The 14200-nt window shown below is 45.5% G+C and overlaps 1 protein-coding gene and 1 long non-coding RNA gene across 5 annotated transcripts in view; both read right to left on the reverse strand.

Moving 5' to 3' along the window:
* The window catches only part of Ppp1r12b (protein phosphatase 1 regulatory subunit 12B), a 199177-nt gene extending 187407 nt beyond the window's left edge, over window positions 1-11770 (reverse strand). For all 4 annotated transcript variants that reach the window (XM_052201269.1, XM_052201273.1, XM_052201274.1 and 1 more), the window contains exon 1: window positions 11343-11770. In XM_052201269.1, the coding sequence (XP_052057229.1) occupies window positions 11343-11633 (291 nt within the window). In that variant the 5' untranslated portion in view covers window positions 11634-11770. The remainder of the gene's footprint in view (window positions 1-11342) is intronic.
* On the reverse strand, window positions 1569-2973 carry LOC127697903 (uncharacterized). Its single transcript, XR_007980587.1, has 5 exons — window positions 2845-2973; window positions 2637-2718; window positions 2053-2177; window positions 1970-2011; window positions 1569-1638 (listed from the first exon to the last, which is right to left on the reverse strand). It is a non-coding gene; the product is annotated as an uncharacterized LOC127697903 (long non-coding RNA).
* Window positions 11771-14200: the final 2430 nt, after the last annotated feature.

A 14200-nucleotide genomic window follows, 5' to 3' on the forward strand; every position in this document is an offset into this window, starting at 1 on the left:
ACGGTTGCACACAAGAACTCACGTGCTTGGGATTACATGCACATATTTGCACAGGATGGGGAGGGAATGCTCATGAAGTCCCACCAACAGCTGATGTGACATTGGCAGTTGATAGCCACTGATGGGGGGGGGGGTAATGGGCCCTGGGCTATGCTCCAGTAAACAGTCACACACCCATGCACACACGCGCAGAATCAAATGGACTCGGTGAGTATTAATCTAAAAGAGAGAAAGAGAGCATGTGACACTGAGAGGGAAGAGTGTGAAGGCAGGGAGAAGCAGGAGTAAAGTCCATGGGTCAACATATATTACATACATGTATAAATATTAAATAAATACTTAATAAGATAGAAAACATCATAAAGTTTTATAACTTCCAAATCCCCAAGAGGAGGATTATTATATCAGAGGAGAATTCCAATGCCATCTTCTGAGTTTGTCCTGACGACGTAACCCTATCATGTCAGCTACTTGGGAGGCTGAGACAACGGACTGAAGGCTCAAGAGCTGCCTGGGATACAAAGTGAGCTCTAGGCTAGCCTAAGCAACGCAGTGAGACCCTGCCTTAAAGTGAACTCTAGGCTAGCCTAAGCAACGCAGTGAGACCCTGCCTTAAAGGAAAAGAGAAGGGAGGCCTGGGGAGGCAGCTCAGTGAGAGAGTGCTCGTGTACCGTTCATAAAGCCTGAGGCTCAACCAGCCATGCCACTGATAAGTTATTTTCTACGTACACCATGACATAAAAGAGGCAAATAGTCACAGGAGTGTCACCTGTGGCTCTACCACTGTAGGTCGGGGCACGAGGTCCAGGCTACACAAGATACTGTCTTAACTGAAAAAGAAAAAGGGGAAAACATTCCAAGCAGAAATCCAAATTTGACTTTGTTCTGTTTTAATTTCTTGACTTGTTTGTATCCGTGTGGGAGGTGCATACAATAACTCATGTGGCGGTCAGAGAGCCACCGGTGGGAGCTCCTCCTCCCCCTCCTGAGCCATCTCACTGGCCCTGATATTTGTCTTATAAAAAGTGTTTCTGGACTGAAGAGATGTCCCAGCAGTTAAGAGCACAGCTGCTCTTCCAGAAGACCTGGGTTCAATTCCCAGACCACTCACATGGTAACTCCTTGGGCTCCATCACCCTCATCTGGCCTCCAAAGGTCACAGACTTACCTGTGGTGCGCAGACATATACATTTGGAAGAAACGTACATATACATCATGTTTTTAATTATGTGGAAGAATTTAATTAATCATCATTTAGGCCTGGCTTGGTGGTACAGGTCTGTAACCCAGGGACAAGGGAGGCCAAGAAAAGAAGAATGAAGTTTGGAAGTTCTGACCCTGAATAGGCTACAGAGTGACTTTAAGGCCAGCCTGGGCAACTTAACAAGACTCTGTCTAAAATTTTAAGTGTAAAAAAGGGCTATGGATATAGCACAGTGGTAGATTGTTCTCACAGGCACAAGGCCTATATTCAATTTTCATGGGCGTGGGGGGAATCAAAGGCCATTCAGAGGTGGTGAACCAGAATTCCAAAACAGGTTTGAGCAGGGGACCAAGAAGAGTTTAAGGTCAGCATTGGCCACACAACCAAACCTTGTTTCAGAGAAGAAAGAGCCTGGCTGTACGTGATGGTCACACCTCTAATCTGCACTCAGAAGGCAGGTATGTGATGGTGCACACCTCTAATCTGCACTCAGGAGGCAGGTACGTGATGGTGCACACCTCTAATCTGCACTCAGGAGGCAGGTACGTGATGGTCACACCTCTAATCTGCACTCAGGAGGCAGGTACGTGATGGTCACACCTCTAATCTGCACTCAGGAGGCAGGTATGTGATGGTCACACCTCTAATCTGCACTCAGGAGGCAGGTACGTGATGGTCACACCTCTAATCTGTACTCAGGAGGCAGGTACGTGATGGTCACACCTCTAATCTGCACTCAGGAGGCAGGTATGTGATGGTGCACACCTCTAATCTGCACTCAGGAGGCAGGTATGTGATGGTGCACACCTCTAATCTGCACTCAGGAGGCAGGTACGTGATGGTCACACCTCTAATCTGCACTCAGGAGGCAGGTATGTGATGGTGCACACCTCTAATCTGCACTCAGGAGGCAGGTATGTGATGGTGCACACCTCTAATCTGCACTCAGGAGGCAGGTACGTGATGGTCACACCTCTAATCTGCACTCAAGAGGCAGGTATATGATGGTGCACACCTCTAATCTGCACTCAGGAGGCAGGTATGTGATGGTGCACACCTCTAATCTACACTCAGGAGGCAGGTATGTGATGGTGCACACCTCTAATCTGCACTCAGGAGGCAGGTACGTGATGGTCACACCTCTAATCTGCACTCAGGAGGCAGGTATGTGATGGTGCACACCTCTAATCTGCACTCAGGAGGCAGATATGTGATGGTACACACCTCTAATTTGCACTCAGGAGGCAGGTATGTGATGGTGCACACCTCTAATCTGCACTCAGGAGGCAGGTATGTGATGGTACACACCTCTAATCTGCACTCAGGAGGCAGGTATGTGATGGTCACACCTCTAATCTGTACTCAGGAGGCAGGTACGTGATGGTCACACCTCTAATCTGCACTCAGGAGGCAGGTATGTGATGGTACACACCTCTAATCTGCACTCAGGAGGCAGGTATGTGATGGTCACACCTCTAATCTGCACTCAGGAGGCAGGTACGTGATGGTCACACCTCTAATCTGCACTCAGGAGGCAGGTATATGATGGTGCACACCTCTAATCTGCACTCAGGAGGCAGGTATGTGATGGTGCACACCTCTAATCTACACTCAGGAGGCAGGTATGTGATGGTGCACACCTCTAATCTGCACTCAGGAGGCAGGTACGTGATGGTCACACCTCTAATCTGCACTCAGGAGGCAGGTATGTGATGGTGCACACCTCTAATCTGCACTCAGGAGGCAGGTATGTGATGGTGCACACCTCTAATCTGCACTCAGGAGGCAGAAGCAGCAAGATCTCTGCACTGTAAGACCCTGTCTCAAAAAGAAAAGGAAAGGAAAGGAAAATCAGACTTTTAACTGTTCAAATACGGGAGTACCTTATAGACAGAACAGGAAAATATTACCAAAAGAATTACATACTGAACAGAAAGATGAAATTCACTGCATGTCAGCTTCCTCTATTTAAAAGGCCTTCAGCCAGGGGCAGGGACGAGCGCCCACAGTCCACGTTACTCGGGAAGCTGAGGTGAGAGGTATCCTGAGTCCAGGAATTCCAGGCCGGACAGTACAATATAGAAAAGCCAGTCTCAAAAACAGAAGCCTGAGCCTTGGTGATCCTGTCATGAAATAGGAACAGCACGGTGCTGAAGCAGGACAGTGTCCACTCTTGTCTGGAAGCTGCTGGGCTCGCACTTGCGTGTTTCAGCGCCCGCTGGGCAGCGCACTCCGCGGCCACCCGGCCACTGACATCACGCACCCAGCCACTGACCACGCACTGCTCCGGCTGCCGCAGCTCTGATGCAGCTAATCTGACCCTCAGTAGCTGGACTGCGGCTTGGCCACTCTTCCCACTCACTGCCCAGTACCTGAGTGGCTGACCCTGAGCTGAGGCCGTCTTCTGCCCTCATCTTTCATGTTATTTACTGCCAAGGGAGGGGTAGCTGGCTCAAAGTGTGTGTGTGGGGGGGGGGGGAGGGGGGTCGATATGAAGGAACTCATTAAACTGAAGCTTTGTCCACAGGACCCGAACACAAGTTGCTTGAGCATATTAAAGTCCTATCTCATACCACCAACTTTAAAAACAAACATCTTAAAAGTTACAAAGAAGCTAAAATTAAAAGAAAAGGGGAGGGGAGGGGAGGGGAGGGGAGAGGAACTACACTGCCTGTCATGAAATGGCTGCACATAAACAGGGCAGAGCTCACAAACCAAACATCTCATTGTAAACTCCATTCAGTTAGAAAAGCAGCTTCTTCCTCAACCTGGAAGAAAGCAGCCAGCCAAGCCCGTCTCCACACAACACTCCAAGTGCCACTCCATTCTGAGACAGGCCCGTCATTCGCCCACACTTGCGGTTGAAGCCTCCTACCTCCTCCGTGAGGCAGTGCCTGTGCAGGAAGCCCTTCTCACAGCCAAAGTGCCCTGCAGGTCTGTTTTCTGGGTTAAGACTTTTAAGTTTCTTTCACAATGGCCCAGGTGTCATGAGGCCAAGAAATCTCTTTTCTAAGATTTGTTTATTTTTATATGTATATTTTGTTTGCACAGTGTCTGTGCACCACGTGCAAGTGTGGTGTTCACAGTGGCAAGAGGTGCCACAGAGGCTGCTGGAGCCCTTGGGAGTGGAGTTACAGATGGTTGTGAGCCACCATGTGGGTGCTGGAGCTGAGCCTGCTCTTTGGAAGAGCAGCCAGTGCTCTCTAGCCCCAGGAAATCACATGTGGAACTGGAATCCTTCAGAATAAAATGACCCTCGGGTAAGACAACACAAGAGGCTGAGCACAGGTTGGTGGCTGAGCATCTGCCCGCAAGGCATACACAGGCCCTGGTGGGGAGAGCAGTGAAGGCAGGCAGCAAAAGAGCAGCAGGGGACTCCACCCCATCACCAACGTCAGTGCATATTTACATATTTACATAGCACATTTACATATTCACATACATCCTGAACAGGAAGCCATACAAACAGTTCATGTGCTACATCTAAATTAGCTCCTTTATTTACAATCTTTACAAATTAAATTTTTCATATTTCTGTATGTGCACTGTTAAGTGCCACGGCATGTGAGTGAGTTCAGGGAACGACTTGTGGGAGCCAACTGCCTCCTTCCCACGCGGGTTCTTGCTGATTTTTCCGGCAGAAGCACCTGCACATATTGGGCCATCTTGCCTGCTCATATTTCTTTAAGGGATTTTTTTTAATGGGATACTTATAGAAACAAAAATAGAAGTGGTCTGATGAATTCTCAAATAATTAATGACTAATCTTGCTTCTTTTGTGAGTACCTCGACCCATCCAGGCAGAGGTATTTTATAACTGATTATAGACATCATCCCATTTGCAAGTATTTCAATTTGCAAATTGCAAGTATTTCTAAGAAACAGACAATTAAGTAAAATCAATCATAATTCTGATAATTTATCCAAATATCAGATTCTCGATCTTTTTTTGAGAATGTTCAGTAGTGTTTAACTTTCTCCATTCTTAGATTTTTAAAATAAGTTTATTAGAGTCAGCTGGGCAGTAATGGCGCACACCTTTAATCCCAGAACTAGGGAGGCAGCGGCAGGCAGAGCTGAGTTCAAGGCCAGCCTGGTTTACAGAGAAGCCCAGTCTTGAAAAAAAACAAAACAGGAAGTTTATTAGAATCATGCGGTTAGGCGTGACTAATCTTACAATCTTTCTCCATCTTTATTAAGGTGGGAGGTACACGTGTCAGGACTCATGGAAATGTCAATCAAAGGGCAAATGTTACAAACTATAATTCTATACCTCAAAAGACTGAGTTAGGAAAAGAGCAGGTTCAAGGTCAGCCTTAGGCTATCATATAATGAAACTCTGCAAATGTCTAGAGCAAGTTGGAAATAAGATGACTGTCCTAAAACACACACACACACACACACACACTTACTTTAAAATATTTATAAATGACTGGCAAGATAGCATTGTGACCTAAGTCTTTAACCTCAGCACTGTGGAGGCAGGGGCAGGCAGGTCTCTGTGAGTTCAAGGCCAGCCTGGTCTACAAAGCAAGTTTCAAGACAGCCAGGGTGATTACATAGAGAGACTCTGGCTCAAAAAAAGAACAAAAAAGAACAAACAAACAAAAAAGATGGCTCAGCTGGGAAAGGCATTTCTCCCAAGCCTGATGACCTAAGTTCACTGCCTGGAGCCCACACAGCAGAGAAAGAACCAACTCCCAGAAGTTGTCCTCTGACTTCTACGTGTACATGCACAGAGACAGGGACAATCTAGGGAGAGGGGAGGAGAGAGAGAGGAAGAGGAAGGAAGGAGAGAAGGGGTGGGTGGGACGGGGAGGGAGAGAATATGAAGAAGAACACCGAGCTATCTGACCAGGGCACAAATACAGTCGAGAGTCAATTCCCTGTGCACTTCAAAACAGGAAAAAAAAATCCAGTTCAATCTGGCCGAGTGCTCAGAGCATGGAAACTTGGGACTAATGCTCCCAGGGCAAGGAGCCAGGTGCCCAACATAGCCCAATACATCATGTTAGCCAGCATGGCAGGGCGTGCTCCTGAAATGACAGGGATGACCACAGTCCTACAAACAGTCCTGGAAGGGCCAGCAGGACTTTCCGAATCCCATGCTGCCGTGCATCCGGCACCAAACAGCCAAGTCAATACTTGGGATAGGGTGTAGGTAAGTCACTTCACAGATGGAAGAAACTGAAAGAAATTAAGAACTGCAATGAAAGGGAAGAGACTAAAAGAGCAGCCTTATTCTTACAAACAAATTAGCACATGAAATATATTCTTTTATATTGACCCGAAAGCATGTGCATCCTAGTCTTCCTCTGTCTCCCACTGACTGCCCTACCTTCCTCTTCTTGTCTGCACCATCCTTCATGTCTCTTCCAAAGAAATATGCAATTGTAACTTCCCTAAAGTTACATGGTCACCTGAAGCAGTTCTAGAATGACAGAATGACAGAGGTAGTCAGGCGTGGTAGCACATGCTTGGATGCCAGCACTCAGGAGCAAGAGGCAGGAAGATTCCGAGTGTGAGGTGGCAATGACAGTGAAATCTATCAAGAGGCTACACAAGTTGATTTAGAATCTGAGACTACTCTGAGGGTCCAAAGCTGGTATGTGTGTAACCGCAAACCTCTGTCTGAAGCTCAACCACACAAGTCCATAATCGTGAGGATACCAAGAGAGGCAGTATTTACCCCTACTAAATAAAGAAGTTGGATTATCATCACATACATTTCTTATGAGTATATATAAATAAAATGACGGTCCCCATGCAGAAACAAGGGCTTCCATGGACCATACCATTAGATTAGCATCTTCTTCACTGAAGTCTCTAGGACATTTAATGCAATTATCAAATCTTAATTTACTCATCAAAATACATCCAGTCCACTACTGTGGAGATCCATGTATAGCCATGTTGACTGCTGCCCCATTCACAATAGCAAGGAAATAGACCCAGTCTAGATGCCCAACAGCAGATAAACAAGTAATGAAGATATGGTAAAGGGCCTGCAAGCTAGTTCCACAGGTAAGGTCCCTGACACCAAGTTTAATGACCTGCGTTCCATCCCCAGGAAGGACCAACTTCCAAAAGCTGTCCTCTGCCTCCACATGGGCGCTGTATACAAATATATACCACACAAGAAATAAAGGTTTTATTTTTATTTTATGTGAATTTGTACTTTGCCTACATGTATGTCTGTGTGAAGGTGTCAGACACACAGTTTGGAGTCACAGACAGTTTGAGCTGCCATGTGGGTGCTGGGGGTTGAACCTAGGAAAGCAGCCAATGCTCTTAACCACTGAGCCCCCTCTCCAGGTCTGTGATAAAATTATTTAATGTGATATATAGTAGTTTGAATGAGGATGGCCCTTATTAGGCTCATAGATTTGAATGCTTATTCCCTAATTGGTGGAAGTATTCAGGAAGGGTTACACAGTGTGGCCTTGTTGGAGAAGGCGTTTGACTGGGGAGTGGACTTTGAGGTTTCAAAAGCCCAGGACAGACAGGCCCATCTGTCTGTCTCTGTCTCTGTCACCCTCTTCCCTTCCCTCCCGACCCCCACTCTGCCTCCTGCCTGTGGACCAGGACGTAAGCTCTCAACTACTGCTCCGGTGCCTGCCTGCCTGCCTATCGTCACACTCCCGGCCAGGAGGGTCATGAACTCCCTGAAACTACAAACAAACTCCCGATTAAATGTTTTCTTCAATAAGTTGCCTTGGTCATAGTGTTTCTTCAGAACAGTAGACAATAACTAATACAATATACAATGGAATTTTACTCAGCTGTAAAGAAAAATGAAATTTACAGGCAAATGGAATGAGCTGGAAAACATACTAAGCAAAGTGACCCAAACTCAAGACAGACACCATGTGTTCTCTCAGGTGTACATGTGTACAAACAAGGATAAAAGCTCAGAAACCCTGGAAAGGAGACTAAGAGAGGATGAAAAGGGGTGCCAAGGAAGGGGGAAGGGTTCAAAGGGCACCTGGGACATGAAAGCAGGAGAGGGCATTCACGGGAGGCAGAGGAGAGGAGGAGGGACTTAGGAGAGAGCACAGGTGTGAGTGGACAAGCAATGCAAACACACTTTGTCTTAAAATGTCATCATAAATTTAAAGTCAAAAAAGAAAGCCATTATGATACCTAATACCTTATATGCTATTTTAAAATATAAAATGTAGGACTAGTGAGATGGCTCCGTGGTTAAAGGCACTTGCTGCCCTTCCAGAGGACCTAAGTGTGGTTCCTATCATCGACATCAGGTAGTTCAAAGCCAGCTTGGAGCCGGGCGGTGGTGGCGCACGCCTGTAATCCCAGCACTCTGGGAGGCAGAGGCAGAGGCAGGCGGATTTCTGAGTTTGAGGCCAGCCTGGTCTACAGAGTGAGTTCCAGGACAGCCAGGGCTACACAGAGAAACCCTGTCTCAAAAAAAACAAACAAACAAACAAAAAAAAAGCCAGCTTGGGCTATACATTTCAGGCTAGCCTAAAGTATACTGTGTGACCCTTTATGAAAGGAAAAACAAAACAAAAGAAAAAACACACAAAACAGCAAGTTGTTTGATTTGACATCAAATCTTTGAGCAGAGTAATCTTTAACTGAAATTGTCTAGTACGGAGTATACATATTCAATCTTAATGTGATTAGTTATTGTCTACAGTTATGAAAAAAACACCATGACCAAGGCAACTTATTAAATCTGGAGAAATTTTCCTATTACATTTGTAGATAAAAAGCATTATCCCATAGCCAGCATCCCTCCCTCTCCTACGTCAATAGAAGAGACAGCGCCCTTCACAATCAGAGCTGTTAGTGAAGAGAGGAGAGGCAGCAGGGCAAGGCAGTCAGTCTCCTGATAAAGACGGAGAGAGGCAGAGCTGCTAGGGGAGGATCCTCCGTGAGTGACTCCCAGAGTAATAGCAAAATGTTTGAAGGACTACACTGAGCTAGCACAGTCACCTGGAGAAGAAACAAGGGTCAGCTGGGAAACACGCCTGCTAGGCAAGCCTGCGGGCCAACTGAGTTAACTCCATCTCCAGAACCCTGACTCCACAACGGAAGGAGAAAACTGGGCCCCCTAACTCCTTTTCAACTCCACACAAACATGATGGCGTGTGCACACACACACACCTGCACTCACACACATATGTACACAAACACACTAATCAAAATAAAAATAATAAAAGAAACACTGCTGCTGAGTTATACTATATTATACTAAAATAACAATAATACTTAATAGTAAAGTGAAAAATAAATGAAGATACCAAGTTGAGCTCTTCCCCTCACATGTATAGAGAAGTCACCCCTTCCAAGAGTTCAAAAATTTAGTTTAAATATTATTTAAAGTTGACTGTAGTTCTCTTAATTTTTACCACATTCTATACCCAGTTCCTTACTTGGTGGGCTATGGGTCTTTGGGATTGAAATTTGAAAACTCAATACCACGGGTAATTCTCCTCCTTCCTAGCTAGGTTCTCACACACACAAAGTTTTTGAAGTTTCACCTTCCCCCTCTATATATGGGAGTCACATTATTACCAACTATACCCACCTAGATTACATGAAGGAAGACACATGAAATCATTTTAAAACAGCAAAGTACCATATAAATACTGGTTGCTATATATAAAACTTTAGGCGGGATCCTGAATAAACCAGACTGTGAGGAGAACTCTCTTCCATATGAAGACACCAATAAGAACAACCTTAAGCTGTTAACCAAGTATATTTAAGGAGGAGACTTAATGTAGAACTTGAATTATTATTTAAAAGTGGTTTGGGTTTTTGGGGGTTGGGAGGGGTTATTGTTTGTTTGTTTTTTTTGTTTTGTTTGTTTTTGTGGGGTTTTTTTTTTTTGAGACAAGGTTTCTCTGTGTACCCCTGTCCATCCTGGAACTCACTCTATAGACCAGGCTGGCCTCAGGCTCAGAGATCCGACTGCCTCTGCCTCCTATGTTCTGGGAATAAAGGCGTGTCCATCACTATGAAAGGATAACTAAGAAAGAGAGCTGTGATGTAGCTCTGTTGGTAGAGGTCTTGCCTGGCACACACAAAGTCCTAGGCTTGATCCTCAGCGCTGCCAGGACTGGGCAGTTCCTGCTTGGGGACATAGAGACACAAGGATCAGCTACATATAGAGTTCTAAGTCAACCTGAACCTGAACTACATGAGCAGCTGTGTTGTTTAAAAAAAAAAAAAATGAGGAGGAGGAGGGGGGGAGGAGGAAGAGGAGAAAGAGAAAGGAAGAAAAAGTGTGTGTGTGTGAGAGAGAGAGAGAGAGAGAGAGAGCGAGCCCAGGTCTCAGCTCACCAAAATAACTGGTGAAGTTCAAATGGGGAGAGAGGGTGGAGTTATGACAGTCAGTATACAGAGAATATTGTTGCATAAGTGAGAGAAATCAAGACGTTATTATTAAGCACAGAGCTCTCAGATTACCTGTAACTCTTGTATATAGTCATTTGTTTTGTCGAAGATTACCATTTCTACAGAGAGACTCAGAAACAAAATTGAAAGTCTATTCCATAAGTACTGACAGAAATAATTCTGTCCCTGACTGAAGTATCGCTGCTGCAGAGAAAATAAGACACCCATAACAATGAGGTCAAGGGTGTTCTAAGGGTGGCCTGAAGCAGGCACAAGTCACACTTCAGCAAAGCAAGTGTCGTGTCGTTTCAAAAAAGCTGCCTGCCTTCATCCACTACTGGGGTTTTTCTTTAACTAATCTAAGATGTTTTGATAACTGAGCCACTCAAAAAGAAAGTTGTATTTTCTGAAAGGGTTTCAGGCTAACTACGCTAAGTGTGAGTGGTATGATGTACAGGCACAAGACAGAAGTAAAGATGACTAATCTATAGAGATAACACCAAGGACCAAATCACCAGTCACCATGACAACCCAAGTAGGTGGAGGGAAATACAAACACTGACCAGTCACCCGGGTGACACCAGTCTTTCAAGTAAAGACCCGAACCCTGGTTATGAGTGGAAGAGGGTGGCCAAGAATGTGAGTTGACTTAAGTGGCATGGTCTTTGCAAGAGGGCTCTGCGGTGACACTAATAATACTCTTGGTGAGGCAGCTCACAGGGTCACAGGCTTGCAGGTCAAAGACCCCACACAACCAAAAGAGAAGTCCTACCTGGTGCAGGGCTGTCAAGCCGTCCACGTTGACCGTGTTGATGTCCGCACCTCTTGCCAGAAGCTTTTTCACCTCGTCCGTGTCCCCGCTGGAGCAGGCAGCTAGAAAGACCGCACCGTCCTCGAAGCGGACCCTGGGGCTCCCGCGTCTGGTCTGCAGCTGGCGCCCCGCGCCCTGTCGCTCCGCGGACTCCTGCTCAGTCTGCGAGCCCCGCCAGCGCCGCAGCTGCTCAGCCCGCCGCGCTCGCGCCGACTCTGCTCGCTTCCCTCCCAGGTGCTCCAGCTCCGCCATGGCTCAAGCTTCCGCAGCTGCTGCCAAAACTACCACCACGAGACTGTTGCTAGCCCTGTGTGGCCACCGCCGCCTCCCTCGGAGGGCTTCAGCCAGGGAATGAAGGCGGAGGCCCCCGCGCCGCCATCTTTACTCCTCCCGCTACAAGCACCGCCCACATGCTCCTTTAGCTTCAGCACGCAGGCGCTGCCCAAGCCCCGTGCCAGCACGGGACTTGTAGTAGTAGACCTGCCCTGAGGGCGCGCCGGAGCCCTATGGGAACTACATATCCCTGGATGCATTAGAAACCAGTCAAGGACAAGCGCACCTTCCTCAGAGGCTGCATCTAGCACCTATGCCAGTGGCAACCTCTTTCTCTAAGCATTTTGGGAGTCGTAGTTTGTTGTTTTTTGTTTTTTTGTTTTTTTTTTTTAATTGTTGACATCACTACGCTTAGCACCCTAATTGTCACTAAACTCTTCCAGAGCTGAAAAAGCAGCCTTATTTTCTAGAAGAGAGGACTAAACACGAAGTAACAGAAGAATAAGAATTCATGTCCTAGTTTTACATCTAGTTTTATTTATGAATGTGCATGGAGAAAAGTATGCATACACATACAGTATTACAGTTTTACATAAATTATTTTCAATATGACATTCATTCCAGGTCCGAAAAGATTCCTGACTGGTTGAAATTTTTCATTTCACAAATTTCACCAAAAGAATGTAAAAATGATTAGGTCATCATAAACGGAAGTTTATTATTTCCTAACAAATAAACTTGCCCGTTGCTCGTTTTCTATTGGAATACACTAGGAATCATATGTTAAAGAAATAAGTAATACCAGGCAACTCACACCTGTAACCCCAGCACCCAGATTGCCAGGAGTTTTAGAGCAGCCTGGGCTAGACAGTGAGTTCAAGGTTAGCCTGGGCTACAAAGCAAAACTTCTCAAATCTACTCCTCTCTAAAAAACAAGACTCAGAAAAGAGGGAGGAGAGAGAAAATGGGAGTAAGGGAGGGAGGGAGGGAGGGAGGAGTGGTGCTGACTTGTTCTCTCAGCCCTTGGAAGCTTCAGGCATGGAGTTTAAAGTCATCCTTTGCAAAGGCATTTCCAGGCCAGCCTGGACTACTTGATCTCACTTGGTCTCAATAAAACAAAAACTTTTTTAAAAGTAATGAGATTTTCATGGTAATCTGTCAACATGGACCTTCTTCTTATTAATAATTAAAATTACCCAAGTTCCCAAATAGAACTCTGCCAAAACGATAAAAAAAAAAAGATGTTGATATCAAAATAAGGCGGGAACTGGGCCTGGTGACCCGCACCTATGATCTTGGAGGATCGAGAGTCTGAGACCAGCCTAAGCTGCGGAAGGAGATTGTCTGAGATACAGACACACAGATAAGCAAGGAACCGCGATCGCTCAGCTTCTCTGTGCGTCCTCCTGCCCCGGGTTAATAACACGGTCCTAGTAAACATCAGCCTCTTGTATTTCACGGCTGCTTTATATGTTGCCAACATACTGGCTTCTCGTAAGAACTTTTAAAGTAGGATACAATTTCCAGGGACCAGTAATATTTCACCTTGCAGAACTATGTTCTGTTTTGTATGGTTTGAGATGGAGTCTCATTTACTCAGGCTGCTCAAAGATGAATGTGAAATCCTGATCCTCCTGCCTCCACTTCCCATGTTTTGACTGTGTTCTTTATGCATCTCTCTCTCTCTCTCTCTCTCTCTCTCTCTCTCTCTCTCTCTCTCTTCCCTTCCCCCTCTTGTCCCCTTCCCCTCTCTTTTTCCCTATCTCCCCTCTCCTTTCTTTCATTCTTTATTTATTGTTCTTTGAGAGAGGTTCTCTAAAGTGTAGGTTGTCAAGAACCCAGGCCAGCTTCCAGCCCATTCTGTTATATTCCTCCCGCCTTGGCCTCCCAAGAGCCAGGATAAGCCACCATATTTGTTTACATATATATATATATATATATATATATATATATATATATAGAGAGAGAGAGAGAGAGAGAGAGAGAGAGAGAGAGAGAGAGGCTTAAAATTTAACAATATTTCAGTCTTGGGGCTGGGGATGTACTTTATTAGAATGATGGTCTGGCATAAACCAGTCAAAAATATTTGTCTGTGGGCTGGAGAGATGGCTCAGTGGTTAAGAGCACTGACTGCTCTTCCAGAGGTCCTGAGTTCAATTCCAGCAACCACGTGATGGCTCCCAACCATCTGTAATGGGGTCCAATGCCCTCTTCTAGTGTGTCTGAAGACAGTCACAGTGTACTCATAGAAGTAAAAAATAAATAAATCTTTTTAAAAATTCTCTGTAATTACAGCACTCTGAACGTGGGGGCAAAATGGATCAGAAGTTCAAAGCTATAGGGGATTTGAAGCCTACCTACAGCAAAAGAGACCCTGTCTCAAAAAAAACAAAAACAAAAACAAAAACAAAAACCAGTCTCAATAGTGGGAGGTTCCAGAAACAGGAGAACACTACTTTCTTACTGTAACTGTAGTATTTGCTTTTCTCTTTTTTCCTGTGGAAGTAAGGGTATAACACTTTCTTTGGAGACTTTTATAGAAAGCA

Source organism: Apodemus sylvaticus, chromosome 12 (assembly GCF_947179515.1).
Source record: "Apodemus sylvaticus chromosome 12, mApoSyl1.1, whole genome shotgun sequence".
In the NCBI taxonomy this organism is placed as follows: domain Eukaryota; kingdom Metazoa; phylum Chordata; class Mammalia; order Rodentia; family Muridae; genus Apodemus; species Apodemus sylvaticus.